Source organism: Xiphophorus maculatus, chromosome 2 (genome assembly GCF_002775205.1).
Source record: "Xiphophorus maculatus strain JP 163 A chromosome 2, X_maculatus-5.0-male, whole genome shotgun sequence".
In the NCBI taxonomy this organism is placed as follows: Eukaryota; Metazoa; Chordata; class Actinopteri; order Cyprinodontiformes; family Poeciliidae; genus Xiphophorus; species Xiphophorus maculatus.
The window spans coordinates 1379115-1402903 of record NC_036444.1 but is presented as its reverse complement, the minus strand read 5'-3'; the positions used below and the strand labels follow the sequence as shown (position 1 = coordinate 1402903).

At 38.4% G+C, this 23789-nt stretch overlaps 3 protein-coding genes across 8 annotated transcripts in view; 2 read left to right on the top strand and 1 right to left on the bottom strand.

Annotated features, from left to right (window-relative positions):
• Window positions 1–1198: 1198 nt before the first annotated feature.
• LOC102223352 (V-type proton ATPase subunit E 1) lies at window positions 1199–10116 on the top strand. 4 transcript variants are annotated; one of them, XM_023353529.1, is made up of 10 exons: window positions 1205–1426; window positions 3592–3657; window positions 3731–3840; window positions 3922–3988; window positions 4815–4904; window positions 5475–5543; window positions 5637–5731; window positions 5886–5973; window positions 7833–7925; window positions 10046–10116. In XM_023353529.1, exons 1-9 carry the CDS (start codon window positions 1394–1396, stop codon window positions 7893–7895), a joined length of 681 nt encoding a protein of 226 aa, XP_023209297.1. In that variant the 5' UTR covers window positions 1205–1393; the 3' UTR covers window positions 7896–7925; window positions 10046–10116. The 4 variants fall into 4 exon arrangements, with proteins under 4 accessions (XP_023209302.1, XP_023209297.1, XP_023209292.1 ...); XM_023353524.1 differs by lacking the exon at window positions 10046–10116 and adding an exon at window positions 8706–9068; XM_023353534.1 differs by lacking the exon at window positions 10046–10116 and having other exon boundaries at window positions 1199–1426; window positions 3922–3982; window positions 7833–9068.
• LOC102224129 (mitochondrial glutamate carrier 1) lies at window positions 8166–18529 on the bottom strand. 2 transcript variants are annotated; one of them, XM_023353510.1, is made up of 10 exons: window positions 18375–18529; window positions 17353–17594; window positions 16072–16194; window positions 13572–13627; window positions 13320–13410; window positions 12648–12763; window positions 12393–12561; window positions 11423–11595; window positions 10342–10417; window positions 8166–10193 (listed from the first exon to the last, which is right to left on the bottom strand). In XM_023353510.1, the coding sequence occupies exons 2-10, from the start codon at window positions 17370–17372 to the stop codon at window positions 10052–10054; spliced, it is 966 nt and encodes a 321-aa protein (XP_023209278.1). In that variant the 5' UTR covers window positions 17373–17594; window positions 18375–18529; the 3' UTR covers window positions 8166–10051. The 2 variants fall into 2 exon arrangements, with proteins under 2 accessions (XP_023209278.1, XP_023209282.1); XM_023353514.1 differs by having other exon boundaries at window positions 17353–17590.
• A 4831-nt stretch (window positions 18530–23360) lies between these two features.
• The window catches only part of LOC102223871 (cat eye syndrome critical region protein 2), a 52899-nt gene continuing 52470 nt past the window's right edge, over window positions 23361–23789 (top strand). The window contains exon 1 of one of the 2 annotated variants that reach the window (XM_023348776.1): window positions 23361–23665. In XM_023348776.1, coding sequence (XP_023204544.1) covers window positions 23546–23665 — 120 coding nt within the window. In that variant the 5' untranslated portion in view covers window positions 23361–23545. The remainder of the gene's footprint in view (window positions 23666–23789) is intronic. The other variant, XM_023348783.1, reaches the window with a different exon arrangement.

The following is a 23789-nucleotide window of genomic DNA, read 5'->3' as shown; positions in this document are numbered from 1 at the left end:
ATTGTGTGAGTGGCAACCTGGACAAGTCTGGTTGGAAATTTGGCTACCCAAATATGCTGTACTTCAATTTACATTCAAGGGATTTTGATAAATTGCTTTTATGTAGAATACTCTATTTAGATAGGAGAGTACATTAATGACAAAAACTAATGTGCTTAAAATTCACTCATACTTTCTTACAATATACCAAACCACTTAGTGATATGTAATCTTAATAATAATAATAATAATAGGCATAATAAATGCATAATGAGGGATGACAAAGCCCTTTAAAATCCAAATGTTTAGATATTAAAATGTATTTGTATGATAATAAAATCCAAATATTCTTCTTATTATTATTATTGTCATTGTTGTTGTTATTATAGAAATAAGGAAACAATACTAGAAGTTGCAAGAATAGTTTCTTTCAAGCCATTGTAAGGAATTCAGTTATAATTAGTTATATCACTGGATATTGGATTTTTAAAATCATCTGTTACTGATGATTTAACAGATGATCTGCTAAATTATCTATTGTGTGATAAATTTTCAATTTCAAAGATTGTTTGCTATTTTTTAAAAATGTTGTATTTTTTTTATTTTGCAAACGTTATGTCCCCAATTTAGCTTCATATAATTGCTGCATTTCAGTTGTACATAACCTAAAAAGGTCTCTGAAAAATGAAGTGGACCAAAGTCGGATTTCCCAGTGGGAAACTGGGAGCACCTCCGACCACCTACAATTATGACTTGTAAGTCTTTTCCCTTTTTAAAATGGCTGCTCCTCGCATCAACGGTAGTAAGATGTGGTGGAAAGGTGTTTTACCAGACACATGTAAGAGTGCGTCTAAAATAAATCTAACAAGAAAGTTCCTGCGACTCTAAACTAAACAAATTAAAAGAGGTGTCTATATAAGGAAAGTAAAGCTTAAAATTGTGCTCGGAAGAGATCTATAGGTGCTACCATGTTGAAATTTCGACTTTTTTTCATTGGAAAGGTACCAAATTCCGACTTCCGAGGTAAATGGAACGCAGCATAACTGTATTTTTGCAGAACTCAGCAAAGATGCCACTCCCAATATGGCCGTCAGGTTAACGCTCTATTCTATGAAGGCCACGCCCTCCAACTAGTTTTTAGGAGAGTTTGCTGAAAAAAAGATGTTTGTGTTGCTCTAAAATGAAAACATGTAAAACTTTAAGGGGAAAAATATATGATACATTCTTAATTAAAACAAGGGCATAAACGCGTTCTACTTGTGTTGCCAAATTTAAAAAGTTTGACCGGAAGTCCAGTGTCGTAAACTCGAGGAGAAAAGCTAGTTGGGCTCGTAACGGTGCCTCCTTCTCTGCTGTAAAGAAGTTGGTCGTGAATATTTTTTTAGGCTCAAAATTGACCAAAAACAGGAGAGACATGGCGCTTACCGACGCCGACGTCCAGAAACAGGTGAGGATGAAACGGCCCGTTTTAAATGTGTTTTACTCCACAAACATCCTGCAACATAACGGATCACCGTAAGAATCTGACAGCTGTCTGCACCGTTTCCAGGTTTTCTGAAAGTTTTTGTTTTATTTATCAGGACTTGTTTACATGGATGTGGACACTTGAATGCTACAAGTTACATTTTCATCCATAAACAGTACAGTTATGTTAAATAATAATTGTCCAATATTAATAATCAAAATAATCCGCGTTTTGTTTGTATTTATATTTCTGTACAGTCACTGGTAGGTTTAGAGTCACATAAACCAACCTGTTGACAAGTTAAAGGTTTATTGGAGAGAGAAGAAGATATGAGTGAATGCAGAAAGTCCGACTGAAATGGGACAAAATGGGAAAAAAATACTTAAAATACTTTAAAGAAAAAATTATAATTAGCCAATAATCAATTTCAGTATGACCTCAGATCATAGAAAAGCTACTAGTTCCCTAAGAACCGCCATCTTGGTAGGCTGCATGTCTGCCTTAGCTTGCAGATAAAAGCTACATTAGCTAAGCTAATTTTACTAGTTTGACAGTGAGTATTACAGTAAGTATCACTGATATTTATTTTCGTATTATACAGGGATTGGTAGAGTACTCAAAAATTGTAATGTGTAATAGTTGTAATGTTCTCATATTGTTTATAAATTAGAACTGGTTGATATAACAACGATAACAACTGTTTTATATGGAGTTCTTATAGCAACTCCATATTAACTCTCATTACAGTTAGTTGCGGCTGCCTACCAAGATGGCTGTCAGCTACAAAGTTCCTGGAAGTGTGACATCACATGAGGTCTATGCTTTGCAAATTTATTGTCATCACAATATCCAATATGAAGATCCCAAAAAACCGCAATAAACGCTGACTAATCATTTCCAGACGATGCTTTCAGGCTCTCTGTGCCTGTTTTTATATTTGGTGCCATTTGATCAAAGCAACATGAAAGGTTTTAGAAGGTGAGAAGGTCGTTAAGAATGAAACAACAACTACATCACTTTACCTGAGTTTTCTTCGCCGTAGGAGCACCACAGGGCACGGTACTCTCACCGTTCCTTTTCACACTCAACACCTCAGACTTACTGTATAAACCAGAGTCGTGTCTTCAGGATAAATACTTGGATGGGTCAGGGATCAGTTTGAACACAAAGATACTGAAAGAATGCAGAAAAGGAAATTCTCTGAAATATGTTTTAAATGATGACAACCCCAGAGAGGAGCAGCTTCCTGGTTCCAGACCAGTAAGATTAACTTTTCCTCCAGTCTGATTCTTTGACTTTATTCCTCTCTGATGACGTCAGACCTGCTGTTTCTGAGGGAAATCCAGAGGAAACAGTCATCCTATGCTGCATTTTCCAGTTCATTCAGTAAATGTTCGAGTTGGAAAGAAAAATTCAGACTCTGCTGTTTTTCAAATCTTTTTTTCTCACTTTCTGCAGGGTGAGAACAGATTGGAGGACATTTTTATTCGCCCTGTTTCCATCTGGAGCAGGATGTGCATGGAAATACGAATAAAATAAACTTAACTTTGGCCAGGATTTAATGCATTCATTTAGGTAAATTAATTAGACAGTTCCTTAACTTATTAAGAAATTTTAACGCTACGTGTTTCTGGTACATCATAAATCTGACGCAGGGCTACATCCGCTAACAGCAGCAATGGACGCTGCTTCTGTCGGCTGATTTCTGCTTCTAAACTCATCTGAAACTAGAAAACACTGTTGTTGTGTTCAAGTTGTGCTAAAAGGATTTAGCCTATCAGCGAAACTGTGCTAGGCTAAAATAGCATCTCAATGCTAAACATGAAGAAGCTAATGCTAATGTCCACATTTCCAAAGAAACTCCATGAATGATCAGGACTTGAATGGATTTAAAACACTTTGCTTCAATTTGATGGTTGAAAAACCTGAACAACAGATTAAACATTATAAATATTTCAGTTGTTCAGCTCTTATGTCTATTTATTCAATAATTTAGCAGAAAGAAATTGCATTTTTGAATTGAATATGTTGCTTATTTCGTTGATAGTTTTCAATTAACTTGGCTAACACTGGAATAAAATGAAAGATTCAGACGTGAGGTTAAACCTTTGTGTGAGTTTCAGCTGTTTTGTGTCTTATGGCGGCAGATCAAACACATGGTGGCCTTCATCGAGCAGGAGGCCAACGAGCGAGTCGAGGAGATCTTAGCGAAGGTAACGGACGTTCAGCTCAGGCCGACCACTTCCATCATAGCGACCCGTAACGGACCGGGATGTTTGCTTTCAGGGAGAAGAAGAGTTTAACATCGAGAAAGGCCGCCTGGTGCAAACCCACCGGGTGAAAATCATGGATTATTACGAGAAGAAGGAGAAGCAGATTGAACAACATAAGAAAATGTGAGTTTTTAAGGTTTATGTTCTGTAATCTGGCTCCTGGAGGTCAGAGCGATGTTCTTATCAGGAATCGTCTCTCCTCAGCCAGATGTCCCAACTGAAGAACCAAGCCAGGCTGAAGGTGCTGATGGCCCGAGACGACATGGTGACGGTCAGATCCTAAAACCTTTTCAGGCTGAGGGCCATTTAATCCATTTAACAGAAACTCAGCTAGCCTTAAATTGCCCCGCAATAACACAACATCTTAATATATGCAGCCTGAAATTAAATTATTATCTTAACTCACTTATTGTTGTGTTCTTTGTTCATCCTAATGAGAAGGCTGATGCTGTTTTGTCACACAGCCAATCACCTTTGCAAATATTAAGTCGGGAGCATTTTCAGTTATTTGCAGATTCTGAAAGTGTGGATTCAGTTCCGTCAAACACATGGAAATCTAAAGAAAAAATCCTATTTTTCTGCATTAATAACATTTTAGGGCTATTTGTAATGTAGAAATATAGTAAAATAAAAATAGACTTGAGTTGCTTTGGCAGAAACAAAAACCTTCTGTACTATTAAATATAAAAATTAGACACCCATTTTTATCAATTGTATTTATTTGCTGATTAAATCACTTTTAATTAAATAAAAATAACAATAAGTGCGAGTAGAGCAATAGAAGCTGTTCAAAAGAATCAAATTTCTAGTGAAGGACACAGTACTCTCAGCAGGTCTGACTTTTCTGCCAATGTTTCCTTTCCACCGATATTTTTAGTTTTTCTTTTGAGTGACCTGATTTCATCCATAATTACTTCTCAGAACCATCGTTGTGTGAGCTAACTGTTTGCGTTTGAGCTTACCTCACGGCAAATCAGAACAACTGTACTACAGCGATGCAGAAACAGATTCACACCAAAACCCTGTGCAGAAGCGCTTGAGTTACAATATTTGCCGATAAGCGCGTCTGAAAACCTTCAACTTGTGTTTATGCTCAGGATCTGCTGAATGAGGCTCGAAAAAGAATCGCCGACATCGTCAAAGACCCGGACAGGTACGCCAAGCTGCTGGAGGGTCTGGTGCTTCAGGTAAGCTGACAATAATAAGTAAAGCTTCGCCAAGAACAGTGGACCCTAGATAAAAAAGTTAGCAGCGCTAACCTTAAACGCTAATCTTAAACATTGGTTCTGCTAATGCTAAAGGCGTCTACAACCTTCAGTCCAGACTGTAAATGCTTCAAGACCGTTAAAAAAAGGGAAGTTAATTTTTTGATAGCAGAAATGTTGTTATTTTTAAAGAACCACATTTTATTTCTGTTTGTAGATTTTAAAATAAAGAAAAACAAGACTTTTTCTAAAATAATACCACTGGTGTTTTTAGTGTGATTCTGTCTTATAATATGTATCCATCAACACAGATGTTGAACTTTATTCAACTGAATGTTTGCTAAACAGCCAAATAAATTAGCAACTTAGAATTTATCCAGGAAAACTAATTTATGGGAAGTTAAGTGTGCTAAACCTTTTTGAAGTTAGCTAAAGCGCTAAGCAAAAAGTTAGCTTGGCTATTAGCAGATTAGCATAAGTGTTCCCACCACTGCCAAAACGTTTTCTAGTTTTTTTTGAAAGGTGTTTTTTAAATTTATTTCTACATTTTAGGGGTTTTACCAGCTGCTGGAGCCTAAAGTCACCATCCGCTGTCGGCAGCAGGATGTAGACGTGGTTCAGGTCATTTAGCTTTTCTGCTTCACCAAAAACCCAAATCGTTCCATGATAACGGTTTGGGTTGGTGAAATAAAGCTGTGTGCTATGACTCGGCAGGCTGCAGTTAACAAGAACATCTCTATCTACAAGGAGACGGTGAAGAGCAACATAACTGTCCGGGTTGACCAGGACCACTTCCTTCCATCAGACATGTAAGATGGTGAAATCCATCACAGTTTTAATTAAATTATCTCCTCATGTAATTCAGCTGTTCAGAACCAGATTTGAAACCTGCAGCCTCTGGGCCAGCGGACCTCAGGCTGCACATGAGTTTGGTTAAAGTAAATCTGTCCTGCGTTTCTGCAGCTGCGGCGGCATTGAAGTCTACAACAGTAATGGAAAGATTAAGGTTTCCAACACCCTGGAGAGCAGACTGGATCTGGTAGCACAGCAGGTATAATACGTTCAGTGACGTGCGGTCAGGGGAGGCAGGTGAGGCAGTGCCTCACCTGCCATCATGGAAAGAAAGAAAATATATAATCATAAAGTAATTTAAATTGTTATATTCATCCGGTGGTTTGTACTAAAAAATATTTATTTTTCATGTAGCTTCACCAATTTCGATTTTTATTTGTTCAAAATCGCTGAATTTTCTTATTTTCCCATTCAAATGCTTGGAAGCGATGCCGGTGAGGCAGCAGCGAGCTCTGCCTCACCTTGGATTGCGCAACCCCTGGCTCTGCGCTGGCTGCTAAGCGGAGAGAGCATGTTGCTGTACGGCGTCAATAAAATGGTTTAAACAAATTTAATATGTGAACTTATTTCCAATAATTTAGCTTATGTATATAATGTACAGTGCGTTTTGTCACCAACTGTGTTTGTGTAACGTGTTTCGTGTAATGAGCGATTATAAACGGCAGAGAACAGGTTCGAGGTGAGGCAGGCAGTTCTCTTGCCTCATGGCAGGGGGCGCTCAAGATCCCAGACGTTCGTCTTGTTCACTCCTCAACTGCCGAGTAAGTGACAGCGAGCTAGGCTAAACGATTCGGGAAGCAAGTCAAGTGCAGCGATAGATTATAATAGAGATAGTGATTTTTTTCCTCTCGCTTATCCCGACTTTCGACATGGATGACTACATTACAACACTAAAAAAGTTTTCTCAAGTGGACTTTCAATCGAAGCAGGTAAGACAGTAATAACATTTGTTTTGTTTTGTTTTTTAAGGAAATGTGTGTTTTGTGAGCTACAGTTTGTATGTGTAAGGATGCAGAAGTGAAACATAACCTGTAAACTGCTGTCAATCTATGCATCTATTTGCAAATCTGATTCTGATGACGTCAGTGCCTCACCAGCTATGAACCTCACCGCACGTCACTGAATACGTTACACAAAGTGCAGAAATTTGGATTACTGTGTAAAATCATTGCATGCAGTTCCTGTTATGTGTCTGCAGGGGGCAGCATAACTATCAGTAAGAAAAACCTGAAAACTTAGAACATTTTCAGGTTGTTGCGTTTTGAAATGTTTGTTCATTTTGGGTTGAAACCCGGTTCCTGTTTGACCCAAAAGCTGCAAAATGTTTCTAAAATAAGTGGAAAATATTGTGAAGCCTGGATGAAGTCGAACAGTTTTGGAAACGTTCACTTTAGAAACTTCGAAGAATCTATATGACGGAATATTAACCAGGCTAAGAAAATAATTTTTAAATGATAAAAATACTGTCACAATAACACAAGGAAAAACTCACAGTAGAATAAAGTAGCAATTAAATGACAACCAAGTCATAATATTATCGGAATAATCATAATAATACAAGAATAAAGTCTTGGTAACATAAAAGTAATCAGAAGAAAATCATAATTTGGGGAGAATAATGTAGTAATTTTATGCAAACTCCTACACAAAAATAATTTAAAAAAGAGAAATGTTGAGCATCTTGTGAAGTTATATTTTGGTACTTTAACATTAAATATTAGCTGCAGGATTTTGAAACAATTTCTCTGTTTTGAAGGAAGAACCGCAGACTTGCTGAGTTAATCACGTCAGACCTTAACAAATCTATCAGCATTTTTCTTCTCAAAACATTTTTACTTGGAATTTTACAACTTTTTTCTGATCTTTATTCTATTAACATTATGTTTTTCTTAGTCTGAACCTGATACTCTGAGTTAAGTGTCTGATTCATAGTTTGATATTAATGTTTTGCACATGATGTTGGTTAGATGCAGTTACTGAAGCACAAAGAGAAACTGAAGTGTTTTCTCTGGTTTCTGACTCTCTGCCGTGGGAAACGGCGACACCCTCTCCTTCCAGATGATGCCTGAAATCAGAGAGATCTTATTCGGTTCCAACCCCAACCGCAAATTCTTGGATTAATTTGAGGAGAACTTCGCTGGAAACGTCAAGGTGACCCCTGACCTTCCTCGCAGGAGAGCAATTCAAGTTTTCATAAACTCTGATCAGTGTTTTCAGAAAACGTCTGGACTTAAACGCAGCCCAGCAGTAGCTCTTATTTCCTCCTTACCTCACACAAAGAGATCTGCACACATGTGATGCATAAACCGTGAAATCTGCTGCTGATATTGTTGGAAAATATTTTTATCTTTATTTGATGTTTAACAGCCAAAAGAAATAAATTGGAGGCAGTTTAACATGTTGGATCTCTTTATTTACAGTGTGTAAACCGTTTTCTTCATCTATTTTCTCTCTACAAAACAGGACAAAGGTAGTATGCTATGGAAACATCTGTCTGGTTTTAAAATGTAAAAACAAAACGACCTGTTGGCGCCACCTTGTGGCTTTAAGTATTGGCGGTTGGTAAGACGAGGAGCCTTACTGCCAGGCTTCTGTCTAATATTTAAAACTGTCCTGTCTAAATTTGAATTCTAGCAAAATATTACCATTTACAGCTAATGGGGTAGTTTTAAAGTGGGGTTTTGTTGAGATGTAACAAGCAGTCAGTATCTTCACTTTGATGGAATGGAGTTAATTCAGGTTAAGTCATGTTTGCGTTACAGTAAAAACTAGGTATTTATGTAAAAAGACACTTAATCTGTGTAAACTTTTCCTGTTTTCTGTCTGTTAGGATTAACAAAATGACATTTTATTTGCTATCTGATAGAAAAATAAGGCATATTTTTAATATTTACCATCCAATTTCTTTGCTGATTATACTTGTTTGAACAGGAGAACCTTCAGACACCAGGAAGTTGGACCAACAATGAACCAGATATGTGGAAACACAATTTTTTTCCTGACATTTTTCCTGATTTCTTTTGATGTCTAACAAGGAAGCAGAGCGTTTGAGGTGCTGCCTTAAAATGCGTCCTCTGGTTTTCCTTCATTTAAACTGAAATGTTGTGAGTTGATCTTTCAGAACTGGATAGTTTTGTTTAGTGCTTTCTGGATCCATTTTAAATGTTCATTTATTTGGTTGTTGTTGTTTGTAAACTTTCAGTTGACTAATGTTTATATTCATGCTCTTATTTTGAAGTGGATGATGACAGCAGCTCTGTTTCCATTCCAAATTAAACAGCTTTATTTGTTAAAGTAATTGGTTTTATCTCCTTATTCTGACATTTAGCAAAAAGAAAAATAATGTTGGTAATCCTAACTGACCTAAAACAAAAAAAGATTCAGATTTAATGTCGGTGAGAAAAAAAACAGGTTGAATTGTTTTATGAATTTTTTGGCACCAGTTGTCCAGCTAGGTGAAGGTTTTGAGAACTGCCCTGATGCTGGAAATGTTTCATCACGGCATAAATTACCTGTGACTCCACAGATTAGCTTTTAGCTTCAAAGTCCTAAGGTTAGATAGTGACTTGCTTTATTTTCTGTACAGAATCCCACTTTAAAAACAAAATCCTTTAACATGTTATAAGATGTAAAGTTTAAAACTAACAGGATCGATAAGGCGTTGATTGCATTGTCCTTTGTTGTTGTGCGCATATTATTTGAAGCAAACCATAAATAAGGAGGGAAATTTATCTTTATTATTATTTAAATTGAAAGTGAAAACCCTGGAAGGCGACGCGTTGTCCTGCAGTCTAACCTGTGGCCTTTTAACAGGAAGTGAGCTGTGTTGTAAATTGAAATGTACGCTATTACAGGGATTAAAGGAATTACCATCAGATTAACAAATGACCTTATAGAGATTGGCTCCCAGTCCAGCAGAAGGCCAGATTACAACTGTGACCTACAGGAAGGAGTGGGAGGAATGCGTAACGGCGCTGCTGCTTTAAGCATCAGGTCGTTTCAGATATGAAATAAATGGGTCACTTCCTGAAATTCAAACGCTCATACTGTCAGGCATTTTAGTTTATCAGCTGTAAAAATATCCAGCAGTTCTTTCTTTACAGCCAGCGGGAGAAACCTCCCTCAGGTGAAGGGAACACCTGGACTCGGGTTAGTTAATCCGGACCGTGTTTACCCATCAGAACTTCGCTGCCAGGCGGTGAAACCAGAGAAACTCAATTTTTCTGGAGAATGAAGCTGGGATTCTCCTCCTTTGTGTTCTCCTTCGCCAGTCGCTGTTATCCCAGTAAACCCAGAACCGCCTCCCCGACCCCGAGGAAGTAGACGCCCTGCGCGATGCCGAAGAGGGGAGCGATGACTAATGCCCGGCATGCCGCGCCCTTCAGGAACGCCGACGGTCCTTCCCGCCTCATGATGCGTCTGGAAAATTCATAGAAAGGACGACTTAAAGCTGCAGTGTATAACTTATGAGAACATAGATTTTTATTACATATTTGTTGAAACTGTCACTTCCGTTTTAAGAGAGAAGCAGGAAGGAGTCGTGAAGCTCTTTGCTCTGCAGTCTTACCTTGTGCAATCAACAATTCCTCTGTAGGAGTCTTCCCCTTCGCCTTTTTGCAGGGTCTGCAGACGAGTCTTTATCACTGTGAACATTTAAAGGAAAAATCTCTGTTTTATATTATTTGCAGTATAAAAATGTACAGATCTATAAATTGATCTTCATTGATGCTCTCCATCCAATCTGACTGAGCTTGACCTGTTTCCAAAGAAGAATGGACAAAATGTCTCTAAAAATGCAAAATCTGTAAACAGATACACAAAATTAATGGTGAAACTTGATTACAGTTTTGAATCAACTTAGTTAATATCCCTTTGGGATCAATAAAGTATTTTTCATTTTGAATCTAAGGGTTTGTAATTAATCACAATGAACATTTTCAAAACTAAACATAGACAAAGTAAGCAACATTTTAAACTGAAAACGTTTTTACTGCTAAATTATTGAATAAATAGCTAAATGAGCTCAACAACAAAGATATTTATAGTTTTTAATCTGGTGTTGAGGTTCTTCAACCATCAGATTGGAGCAAAGTGTTTTCCAGGGTTTCAGGAAGTCCTGATCATTCATGGACATTAGCGTTAACTGCTGCATGTTTAGCATTGAGATGCTATTTTCGGCTTGAGGAGCTTTGCTGATAGGCTAACTCCTTGAACACAACAATAATGTTTCCCATCTGTTCAGTTTAGAACCAGAAATGAACCCCAGTGGTCCAACAGAAGCAGCTTCGTTGTCCATCGCTGTTGGAGGATTTAGCTGGTGCGTCAGATTTACGGACGTACCAGAAACTCTCAAATATAAGAGTTCCGGTCTGAACCTTCTTATGTAAAGAAATGCCATTAATAAAATATGTGTAATTAATTACATAGGCAAGTAATTAATGTACTTAAGTGATTAAAATGTACAAGTTTGACTCGAGGGATGGATACTCACTGTACTTTTCAGATTTTCATTTATAACATAATATTCCTTTCACTTTCTGTCATGTGCTTTTTCACACCTGGTTTGTGATAAAATCCTATTAAAATGCTTTAAAGTTGTAATGCTCTATATGTGTCCATGTAGCATACTGAAGCGTAAAGTTGCTCACCGTCCAGCGGCGTGACGGCCACTGCTGCCACCGAGCCGGCGGCGCAGCCGGCCACGAAGGACTGCCAGAACGGCGCCTGGGCCTGAACGTCCGCCTGGCCGCCTGCGCTCTCCCGGCCCAGAGCGTTAAGGTTGGCAAACAGAGGGAAGTAGATCATAGAGAAAGGTACATCCCTGCAGAGAAACATTAGAAAAGTTGGAAAAAAAAACGATGGAGAGTTGAGAGATGAACCAGTTCAGCAGCGTAACAAGCAGACATAGCTGCAGGACTCCATTGATCTGTATTGATTGGTTGATCAGTCAGAGAATATTCCAGTCAGAGTTAGATAGTGAGGAACTGGATCAGTAACAACAGAGCTGTATGATGCTCAGAGAATAATAGTTTGAAAAAAAATACAATAAGAAATATAATTTGCTTATAGATATTTATTACATTATTTGAGAGTAATTCACAGCTTCTTTATTTTGTGTTTTTTTATACATAAGTTTGAATTCAAAAGTCTAATGACACTGTCATAAACTGTTTTATTTTGCATAAAAACAGAACTTTTAACATAATGAAGAGACTGTTGTTTAATTTCTGACTGAAATTCATCATTTCATGTCATTTTAGATGTGTGTTATCTGTTGGTTTCATGTATTTAAAGACAATTCTTTGAATTTACAAAATAAATGCATAACTATTTCTAAATCAGAAATCTCACAGTTACGACCCCTCTCCAGTTCCTCTGCGACCCCCAATGTGTTGCGACCCCCATGTTGGAGACCTCTGATTTAGAAGATTATTCTAAACCTAAATCTGCAGGGATATGAATAATTTTGCACAAACCTGTAAATGTAAACTTTGCTTTAAAAGAACAGATTTACAGATTTTTACAGTTTTTTTGTGCGACAACGAAGCAACAGCAGCAGAAATCTGTGAGGGTGTGAAAATTTTTCCTCAGCGTTTCGTTGCAGGTGTTTTCTCTGACCTCATCAAGGTCGCGCCGGCGCCCCGGTAGAGGCCGGCCAGGCCCCGGGTCTTCAGCAGGTTCGCCGTGATGCCGGTCGCCGAGGGCCGCCGCGCCGCCGGGGCCACAAGCGACGGCGCCGGACCGGGAGCCGCCGCCTGGGTCGGAGCCGCCACGGGTCGCTGTGCGGCTGGAAACAGAAAACACCCGAGGTCAGGGAGCAGAGACTCCTGGGCTCCGATTCCTCCGATTCTGGGAAAATCCTGAAAGCCTCACCCAGCCGTCCTGCGTCCTGCAGCTGGATCTTGAGCATCTCCATGGGAGTGGTGACGACCACCTGGCAGGTCCCTGCCCCGCACCCCGCCAGGACCTCCCCCCACAGGGGCAAATGCCTGGGGCAAAGCAGTGGGTTACCACATTCCCAGTACATCACTTAGACTGGTAATTACACAAAACCTGCATGCATTAAGTATGGAAGCCCATTTCTGCCATGAAAGAAAAAACAACAGACCATCAGGAAGTCATAATTATGAGTTTTAAAGTCATAATTCCAAGAATAAAAGTTATATATGAGAATAAAAGTCAAAATTCAGAGTTTTAAAGTTGTAATTATGAGAATAAAATATACAATGACCAGTTTTAAAGTCTTGATTGTGTGAATAGAATTAATCAGTATGAGAATAAAAGTCACAACTTTAATTAGTTTTAAAGTTCTAATTACAAGAATAAAAGTTCTTCTTATGAGTTTTATTCTAGTAATTATGACTTCCTTTTATTTGTCTTTCATGGTGGAATTGGGCTTCCACAGAAATAGATTTACATAATTAAAAAATTTGCAAGCAACATTTAGAAATTTGCAGTTTCTCCAGGTCCTGCTAACTGATCTGATTAATTCCCTTCAAACGTTTCAGTGTTGATGCATCAAATGACGAGGAGAAGATAAATTACCCGTCCTTTGAAAGTTTTTGTCTGAAGACGTCGTTGGCGGCCAGTTTGATGGCTTTTTCTGGCGTAACTAGCGTGAGGTTTACGGCTGCTCCTGGAAACAACAAACAGGCTAACGTTTGTCTCCACAAATAGAAACCGACCTAAAAAGCAGCTTAGGGTGTCACCACAGAGCACAGATGGTTCACCGGTTATCAACGTAAAAAGATTTAAGCTCTGCAGGACAACAACATCGTAGTTTTGTGGATTAGATACCTCGGTAGCATCCGAAATAACCCTCGGCTCGCACCGTCTTTGCCAGACAGTCAAACCTTTAGAACAACAAAAAACAGCCATTAAATTTCTCATCACTTTATTTTATAATATATTCTGCAAAGGGGTGAATTAGCAATCTTATTCCTTCATAAATACTGATATATTTGGGTTTATGGGTAGCTTTCAAGCAATCCTGGCTGTTTTGAAGTGAAGAAGTTGAGAAAATGGTGTCTAACTGTGTTGCAGAGAAGTTATCCCAGATATTTTCCATGTATGAGTCACAGGAAACCCACAGGCTGCGGAGCACGAACAGGACGGCCACGCCCGGCCAGCAGATGTGAGCTGATCAAACCTCTGGGTCTCTGTGCTGCTTAAGGACAGCACAGAGTCTGCTTTTCTGTCTCTCTACTCATTTTTACCTCTGATAATATCAGAGAATATGAAATTATCTGAGCTTAATATCATCATAAAAACACAGATTTGACCAAGTTTAGAGCAGCTTCCCTTTGAAACTTCAACACAAACCTCAGAGATTTCCAAACCTTTTGTCATGTGAGCCATAATTGTCAACTCAAAATATCATTTTTAAAAAGTGCAATCATCAAAAAATATTGTGATTTTTTTACCTGCTCAACATTAAAACAAGCATGAACTATTTGACTAAGCAAATAAGATTTTTTTGTTTTTTGCAGAAACAGGATTGTAGCTTCAAATAGTTTTTGGATTGTTTTAAATGAAAGACGTCCAGTTATTATTTTGGGCTAAACTGAAGAAAACTGAATACATTTATTTCATCTGTTCTTTAGGATTTGGGTCAGTCTTCATTTGAAAACACTTCCTGTATTTAGCCAAGTTTTAATACAGCAAATATAAGCAGATTAGAGTTCATACTTTAGAGAAGTGGTTCTCAAATGGGGGTACGCGTACCCCTGGGGGTACGTGGAGGTACTGCAGGGGGTACGTGAAGCTTTTCAAAATATCTTTAAAAAATCAGTAGGCTCCTCATAATAAGTCTTGGGAAAAATTATTTTGTAAAAAGTTCAATAAAATATAAATGTGTGTTCATGCACTGAATTTTATATTCAGTATTTACAGGGTATTTACAGCACTGTACTTCTTTTTTATTCCAAAAATGTTTTGCCCGTGTCAGGGGGTACTTGACTAAAAATATATTTTTAAGGGGGTACATCACTGAAAAAAGTTTGAGAACCACTGCTTTAGAGTATAAGTCATTAAATAGATGTGGTTTCAGTCACCATGACAACAAAACAAAACCAGGAAGTTTGGGAAAAATTATTACATTTACGTAAATAAATTTAAATTTAAAAGTCACAGTTTTGTCCTAATTTACCTGTTGGTTTGCTGCCAAAGTAAATTCCTGAATGTAATCATGTATTTGTAGCAGAGCCCACAGAAGAAACTGACCTCCACCAGCTTTAACCGCTGCAGACGGAGGATTGGTTTACACATTCTTCAGATTCAGAATCAAATCAGTTCAGAATCAAATCAGTTCAGATGCTTGAAAAATACATTTGTTGGAAAATAAAAACAGAAATGTGTTTATGAACACAGAATTATTACAGAAGAAGGAACATCTCAAGCTCAGTAAGACTGGATGGAGCGTCTTACTGCTCTCCATCCATTTAAAAGAATTTTCAGGAGTTTTCACAGATTCTCATTTGATATACACTTGGACTTTAACTAGGCCATTTTAACCCATACATCTGCTTTGGTTCAAACCGTCCCATAATGTCTCTGGCTGTTTGCTCAGGGTGGTCGTCCTGCTGGAAGGGGAACCTAAACCTGAGTCTCAGCTCTTCTGCAGCGTCTAACAGATTTTTACTCCAGGATTGTCCTGGATTTAGTAGCTAAATCCTTAGCTTCACACTAAGCTAAATATTTAGCGTAGTGATTGAATATTCAGTTTTATATCTTTTATAAATAAGTGAATTAATCATATGGTGAAAATATGACTTTGACAAATTCATCCCTAATTTTATTGCTCTTATGATGGGTTAAGTAACCTAAATCATCAGTTCATGCTTGACTGAATAACTTTACAAACATCACTACTAGAGGACCAAAAATGTTTCTTTTTTAAACTGAAAATGCTGAAGTTATACTCTGATTTTTTCCTGCTTCACAATAAACTAGACAAAAACTAAACTTAGCGTGAAATATTTAAAACAATGGATAAATCACTGTAAATTCAAAACGTACAAAGTATTTTGCACGTTTGCCTCTTTACCAGAAAGGCATCCACATTGATAATTAATTAAAGCTTGATTATAAACTTACACAAGTGTCTGGCATCATTTTGAGGAGATGTAGCTCAGATATTGTTAATGTTTGGAGGAAGAGAGATCTGTTTTAACATCAGGAGTTGTGTTAAATGAATGACTAAATCATCCCGTTGGGTAAAAGCAGGCGACCCATCTCCGTCTGTTTGGGCAGATCAGTTACAGGAGCAGATTACGGCTGCGGAGGAAATCCCACTCACATTCCCTTGTAGACCTGGACGCCCTGCTGGTTCTGTAGGCGGGTCTTCGCCAGGTCAATAGGAAACACACATGTGACACCAACCAGGCCCGCCACGCCCCCGTTAATCAGCTTAGCAGGGAGACTGAAAGGGATCAACCACACACACACACACACACACACACACACACACACACACACACACACACACACACACACACAGATGCAGATGCAGAAATGAAATAAAAACTTGGACGGCACCATCCAAAGTATAAACATTAAGACTGGCCACGCTGCCAGTTCCAGGGGCAGATTTTAACTTGTTCCCTTCACTCATTGGTTCATCTCCCTCAGTTGAACATAAACACATTCGGTATCCATGGAAACGACAGGTTTTTGGCTAGAAGCTGATAAAAATCTTTTGAGCATTTGAGTTGAGCAGGAAGCACTTATGGGTTGCCTGACAGACATCAGTAAGTTTCATCAAAAGACATCGTGTGGAGCTCCTGTAGTGCCAAAAAAGTACATATTTTGTTGGTTCTAATTTTTTTTCAGTAAAATTTGCCAAAATTAGTTATAATTTTTCTCCTTTTATTCTTTACTTTGGATTCTTAAAAAATACACTTGAATTGGAGTCAGACATAATAGTTTTTAGTGTTCTTTTATAATTGGATAAAAAATAAATGTGGATATTTAAGAAAAAAATAAAAACAAATTTAAACATGTAAAAAGAAGTTTATTTCTTTGCTGTAATAAATCACAACACAAGAGCTTTCCTGCCAACAGCCATCACTATCTGCAATAACTGTTTGAATAATTTGAATTAATATGAGCCACAACAGAATCCCTTTCTTTGGGATCAATAAAATATTTTTGAATTTGAATTAAGTGTGATAAGAAAATCACATGAAACCCCCAGTTTTGTTGAATAAAAAGGCCAACGCTTTTCTTTCTACTACGTCTGTAAATTTGCTTCAGTTTAGCGCAGCTGCATCAGTGTTTGCACAGGTATGGTTTCCAGAAGTTTGTACTGTTTTTATGGTATTTCTAAAAGGTTTACATACTGTACAATGCAAAAAATCCAAATGATTTAATATTTCATCCTCATTTCTTTGGAACTAAAGCAGCTGCTGTGATGTTTACACTTCTGGTGGAGTTTCCTACGTGTTTGCTTTATTTTGGTACCAAGATTTTTGAAATAGAGTTTGTAATTGTTGAGAAAAATAAACTATATTTTGGTATATTTCTGCAGAAAACACTGTGGGACTTTGTCCTAAGGTGAGTAAAGCAGACAGCTTCTTACCTGACCTTCTTGTCTCCCATGTTTGTGGTTTCGGGGCTCTTTGCCCAGCTCCAACGCTCCTCCTGTCGTCCTCCAGGTGTTTCTTCAGCTCTCACCTGCTATAATCCCGTCCCAGCTGATTTATTCAGCTGAGAAATGCAGTCTGGGTGGACGCCCTCCTTTATGCTGCTCCACAGCTGGATGTTGAATTTGGTTTGAGGTGCAGAAAAGCTGGCCACAACTTCAGACCTCCCTCTCTCTGTCTGGGCGCACAAAACACAATCAGTCACATGGATTACATAAAACACACACTTATTGTTCTGCAAAGCTCTGCCGTTAATTACCTGCAGGTTTGTACTGTCAGGTTTTTATGCTTTCTGAAACTCATTCATACGACTTCAGTTGCAAATCCTGTCAAACTTTAGTATCTTTAGTGTCTCTAATCTGTCAGCTGGGAAGGAGGGCAGAGCTGCGATGGAAGGTGTGTCGCTGTCATTTAACTGCACTTTCTAAAACAAATAACCAACCAGGACATGTAAATAAAGGTTTAAACAAACAGTCAGACATGTTTTGTTAGTTTTTAAGACTTTTTTTGAGAAATAACTGCGTGGCAGACAGTAAGCATCTGCTCCTGCTTTCTTATCTTCATCTGTTTCTCTGATTTCTATTTTCCCTTCACACTCATTAATCTCCCTCTCTTAATCCTTCCACTTCCATTCTGTCTATTTTTACCGCCGTAAACCTTCGCTCTATCCCTTAGCAACACAAGCACTTTGCATCACCTCCCAACGCCTCCGCCGCCTCCTCTTTCAGGAACTTTACTACCATAATAATCATTGTTCTCTGCTGAACTCAGTCTTTTCCAGTGGAGCCTTTAACTGAGCCTCCTTCAGTGAAACTTTCCTTTCACACACACAGTAGTGACTCTGCCAAAACACAGACAAGGGTGCCTCAACCAAGCCAACATCCAGCTCCCACAAAAAACTGCACTAGAGAATCCTAAATGCACAGCAGTGAGACAACGTTCAGGGAAAAAATCTTACCTTTCCTCTGTCAGTTCATCAGGATGAAGATGTCCGCTTTCCTTTCAGCTCAGCAACTGGTAGTCAAGCGAGAGCGATGTGAGAAAGCCAGCCACCACTCAGGGGCCGCTGCACAAACACCAGCATTGTCCTGCAGCCGAAGTCCCTCCCTCTCTTTCCCTCTCTCTCTCTCTCTGTGTGCGTGTATGTGTGTGTGTGTGTGTGTGTGTGTGTGTGTGTGTGTGTGTGTGTGTGTAGGTGTGTGTGTGTGTGTGTGTGTGTGTGTGTGTGTGTGTGTGTGTGTGTGTGTCACAGCTACCGGCTCTACACTAACACATCCCAACATAAGCTGTGGTGTACAGACATGCAGAGACTGATGTCAATAATTGGATCTCTGTGTGTATTTCATCTAGAAATGTAACTGCACAAGCTGAGCTCCAACAATGGAGGTTTTCCATCACTAATGAGCTCACTGTGCAACTCTCCTGCCGTTACATAATATCCACACAGACCCACTGAATGCCACAATGTTCACAGACTTCCAATTGGGACCAAAAGTGCGCTCCTATTTTATTTTTATTAGGGAACAAAAGTTCAAAGTACAAAAGTTTACCCAAATATAAAAATACACAGATGGAACCAGAAGCTTAAATATATTAATTTTTCTCTTTTTGTCTGAAGTTAAATTAGATCAAACTTCTCCTGTTTTCGGTCAGAATCAGAAAAGTTATTGGTTATCAGGACTGACCAACCCTACACGACTGAATGGATGCAACATGTGACATATAAAATAAAATAAAATAAAAAACAGCCAAAAAATTTAACTCAGAGCATCCAGTTTTATTTTTATGTTCTTAGTTTGTATATTTTAATTATTTATTTCTATCTATCTAGATAGATAGATAGATAGATAGATAGATAGATAGATAGATAGATAGATAGATAGATAGATAGATAGATAGATAGATAGATAGATAGATAGATAGATAGATAGATAGATAGATAGATAGATAGATAGATAGATAGATAGATAGATAGATAGATAGATAGATAGATAGATAGATAGATAGATAGATAGATAGATAGATAGATAGATAGATAGATAGATAGATAGATAGATAGATAGATAGATAGATAGATAGATAGATAGATAGATAGATAGGCAAATCTTTATTGTCATTGTCACAAGAACAACAAAATTTAAAAGGTGCCATCAGTCGGTGCATATGCTTAAAAACAAAAAATAACTGTCTCACAATTCACACACAATGTAAGAATTAACAAATAACTAGAAAAAAACAAAAAACCCCTAATAAATAAGAACAGCCACATTCTCACATACATCATTTATGATGATTAATGGTTGTTTTTGATTGCATTTAGTTTTGTTATTGCTGTCGGGTAGAAACTGTCTCTGAGACGTTGGTTCTGGTTCTGGTTGCTCTGTATCTTCTGCCTGAAGGCAGCAGTGTGAACAGAGAAGGTCCGGGGTGAGAAGTGTCCTTTGTGATGTGTTGTGCTTTTCTTAGACAGCGGTCGCTGTGCAGGTCCTCCAGTGAGGGGAGAGGGCAGCCAATGATTTTTTGGGCTGTATTCACAACCCTTTGGAGAGCTTTCCTTTGAGCCGTAGTGCTGCTGTTATACCAGACGCAGATACAGTAGGTCAGTATGCTCTCTATGGAGCACTTGTAGAAGGACACCAGCAGCTTCTCCTTGATGCTGTTCCTCCTGAGAACCCTCAGGAAGTTCAGTCTTTGCTGGGCCTTTTTTATCAGCTCCAAGGTGTTCATGTTCCATGTGAGGCCCTGCTCAATGTGGACCCCCAGGAAACGGAAATCAGCTACCCTCTCCACACATTTTCCCCCAATGGTTAGTGGTGTAATGTCCATTTTATTCCTCCTGTAATCTATTATGAGTTCTTTTGTCTGAGTTGTTGAGGAGCAGATTGTTCTCCCTGCACCACACCACCAGTCGCTCCACCTCCCCCCTGTAGGCGGACTCGTCGCCTCCTGAGATGAGCCCCACCACTGTGGTGTCATCAGCAAACTTGATGATGGTGTTGCTGTGGTGGGCAGAGGTGCAGTCGTATGTGTACAGACAATAGAGCAGGGGGCTCAGCACACAGCCCTGTGGAGAGCCAGTACTAAGGCTGAGGGCAGTGGATGTATGTTTTCCCACCCTAACTCTCTGCTGTCGGTTGGTCAGTAAGCTCAGAATTATTATTATTTATAATAATAATAATAATAATAATTATTATTATTATTATTATTACTTTCTGCTTTGTGTTTCATAACATTGTAATCCTTCCCTAGGAAATAGAGTTGTAGCAGTTGTTTTATTTATTTTAATGCACAGGTCTACTTTTCTTCTTTTGGAATTAGCATTGTGATATTGTGAGTGTTGTGTCAAATTTGCTTCTCTGGGAATCAATAAAGATTAAAAAATGTACCTAAATTATTTCTATTTGATACATTTTAAAATAATGTGGGAAAGAATTAGTGAGGTTTTTTTTTATATTAGCCTTCAGAATCAGAAGTATGGTTACTGTCACTTTAAATAACTGGGAAAGTCCAAAGGATGGTGCCATGGGTTTGGAGTCCTCTGATAGGTTAATTGGAGCCTGGACAGTGGCAGGGAGATTATTAATAAAGAACATATGTTTACAGTCAAAGTTAATTTTATTAAGTATATCTGACATTTATTGCAGGTGCTACAGATCATTTACCTGCAGAACACTATAAAGCATGCTAGTTTAATACTTCTTTGGACTAAATCAAAACATTTCAAGCTTATAAAAGTATACATTTTAAAGGTCTTATTTGGTTTACAATGGTAGGTTTACGATTTACAATCTATTTGCAATCGTCAACCTAAATTAAATTAAATTATTTAATTTTAGTTAATTGAACTGTATTTACAGTACACTCTTACTTTTAGACTTAGACTTAGACTTAGGCTGACTTTATTGTCATTTTGCATGCACAGGGTGAATACAGAACGAAATTTCGTTGCATACGGCTCAGGACAATGTTTGAGGTTCCAATGTTGTGAGGTTACTCCAGAGTAAAATAAAATACAGTATAAAATATGAATATAAATCTAAATATAAAGTGCAGGAATGACAGTAAAATAGAAGTTATTTAGCTCTGTACATGTGCAAGGTATAAAGTGGAGACCAGATTTTAAGTGCAGTCCAGTTAAGAGTTCAGCAGTCTGATGGCAAGTGGGAAAAAGCTGTTTCAGAACCAGGTGGACCTGCACCGGATGCTGCAGAACCTCTTTCCAGAGGGCAGCAGGGAGAACAGTCCATGGTGGGGGTGCGAGGGGTCACTGACGATGTTTCGGCCTCGGGACACGCAGCGCTGGGATGAAACTTGTGACTTCTACTGATTCATGAAAGTTTATAATAGAGGAAATACCTCAACGCAAATGTATGTAGTAAAAGTAATTTTTATCCTGCTATATTAAATGTAAACATGAGGCAATGACTTCACCTTATTAGGTACTTGGATCAAAATATACTAAACATTAGAACTTTGTGGCAAATAAATAGTATACCAAAGTACAAATTTAACTCTATTTTATAAGATTTTCAGCCAAAAACAAAAACGAAGGTGTTTCCTCACAAATTAAATTATTTTGCCTTCCAGGTCAGAGTAAAACTGTTGTCACCGCAGAATCTGAAGCAACAGAGATGGCCGAACACTGACATGGCTAGCTACCGCCACCTGCTGGCCAACCTGAATGCTAACAGGCAAAGCTGCAGCGTTGTAAAATTTTTCAAATAAATACAAAAAAATAATTTAAAAAATTTAATTCGAAATAAGAGTGAAAAAATTCAGTGTGTCTGCACTCATCAAGATTTTCCCAAAGTAGAACATAAAGATACTATTGTTAGAAAACCTATCGCAGATTTCCACAGTTTTGTCATGAAGAACCATAATAATATTAAAAACAAACAACAGAATAGACTAGAGTAATCTAAAACACTTCATCCAAAGTGTTAGAGTGGTAAAGTCTATATAAGAGCTGCCACACAAGAACTGTTCACACCTTTAAATGTAAAACTAACCTTTTTTCTACTTATTGCATATAAAAATGAAATAAATGTAATAGATTCCTAATAAAACATAATAACAGTTAGTTTTGCTTTCTTATTTATTTGGATGCTTGGAGCCACAGTGATGCTGACCCCTTCCTACATCTATCTATCTATCTATCTATCTATCTATCTATCTATCTATCTATCTATCTATCTATCTATCTATCTATCTATCTATCTATCTATCTATCTATCTATCTATCTATCTATCTATCTATCTATCTATCTATCTATCTATCTATCTATCTATCTATCTGTCTGTCTGTCTGTCTGTCTGTCTGTCTGTCTGTCTGTCTGTCTGTCTGTCTGTCTGTCTGTCTGTCTGTCTGTCTGTCTGTCTGTCTGTCTCTGTCTAGCAACAGTAGAGGGAGCCCCTGCGTCGCTTAACTTTCACTCAACACTTCTGTTGTTCACAAAATCTCCCTGTACCCGAAGTTATTGAATCTTATTCTGTACAGAACGAAATTCCCTAAACATTAGTAAACCACCATTAACAGAAAATCAGAGTTAGACCATAAAAGAGTAACGTTTGTTGAATTGTACGTTAACAAGTTTAATAACAGTTTAGACGAAACCAAATCCGAAGAAAAAAAAAACTAGAATGAATCACCAGTCAGGCATTGCGTAACTTTTTCAGTTTCTTCGTCATTCTGTGTTTTACTATCGTTCCCTTTAAACGAGGAGCACACCATCTAATTGGTGGGGTCCGGTCATATTTTCGCGGTTAATATTATTTTAAAAAGCAAATCTAAATGTAAATATGTTTTTTCTGTTTGTTACTGGTTTAGTAAAAACACTTCCGCCAGTTTGGTGTCTTCATATCTTTAGAAGTAGTTTATTAACTGGAGTTGACTCGTCGACCCCCCCCTGTTGTCGCCGGAATGGTACGGTCCATTCCATCTGTTCGGCTCGGTTGAGACACTGATTGAAGCAGATCATAGCGCTCCGCTGGTCGCAATGGCAACCGCTCCAACAGGAAGGGAGCGACAACTTTCTTCTTGTTTGTAATGTTCCGGAGGAGTTCCGAGTCACTGAAGAAGCTACTTTCCTATGTGAGGAAGGATCGTTACACACTTTGAGTGATCCCAAAATGTCCCAGGGATGTCCGGTTTCTGTGGAAGAGGTCCAGTCCTGGTGGGAAGTCCCCGCCATAGCCCACTTCTGCTCGCTGTTCAGGACGGCGTTCCGGCTTCCAGACTTTGAAATAGAGGTAAGGGTTCGTTCGCGGCGGCTTGCGGCCACACGGATGTCCTTTAATCCGGAAATGAGGAGCTGTTTGTGTCAGCACTTTCTGCTTACGTGATCGGTCGGTCGCATTTGAGCCCGGCCGGGTT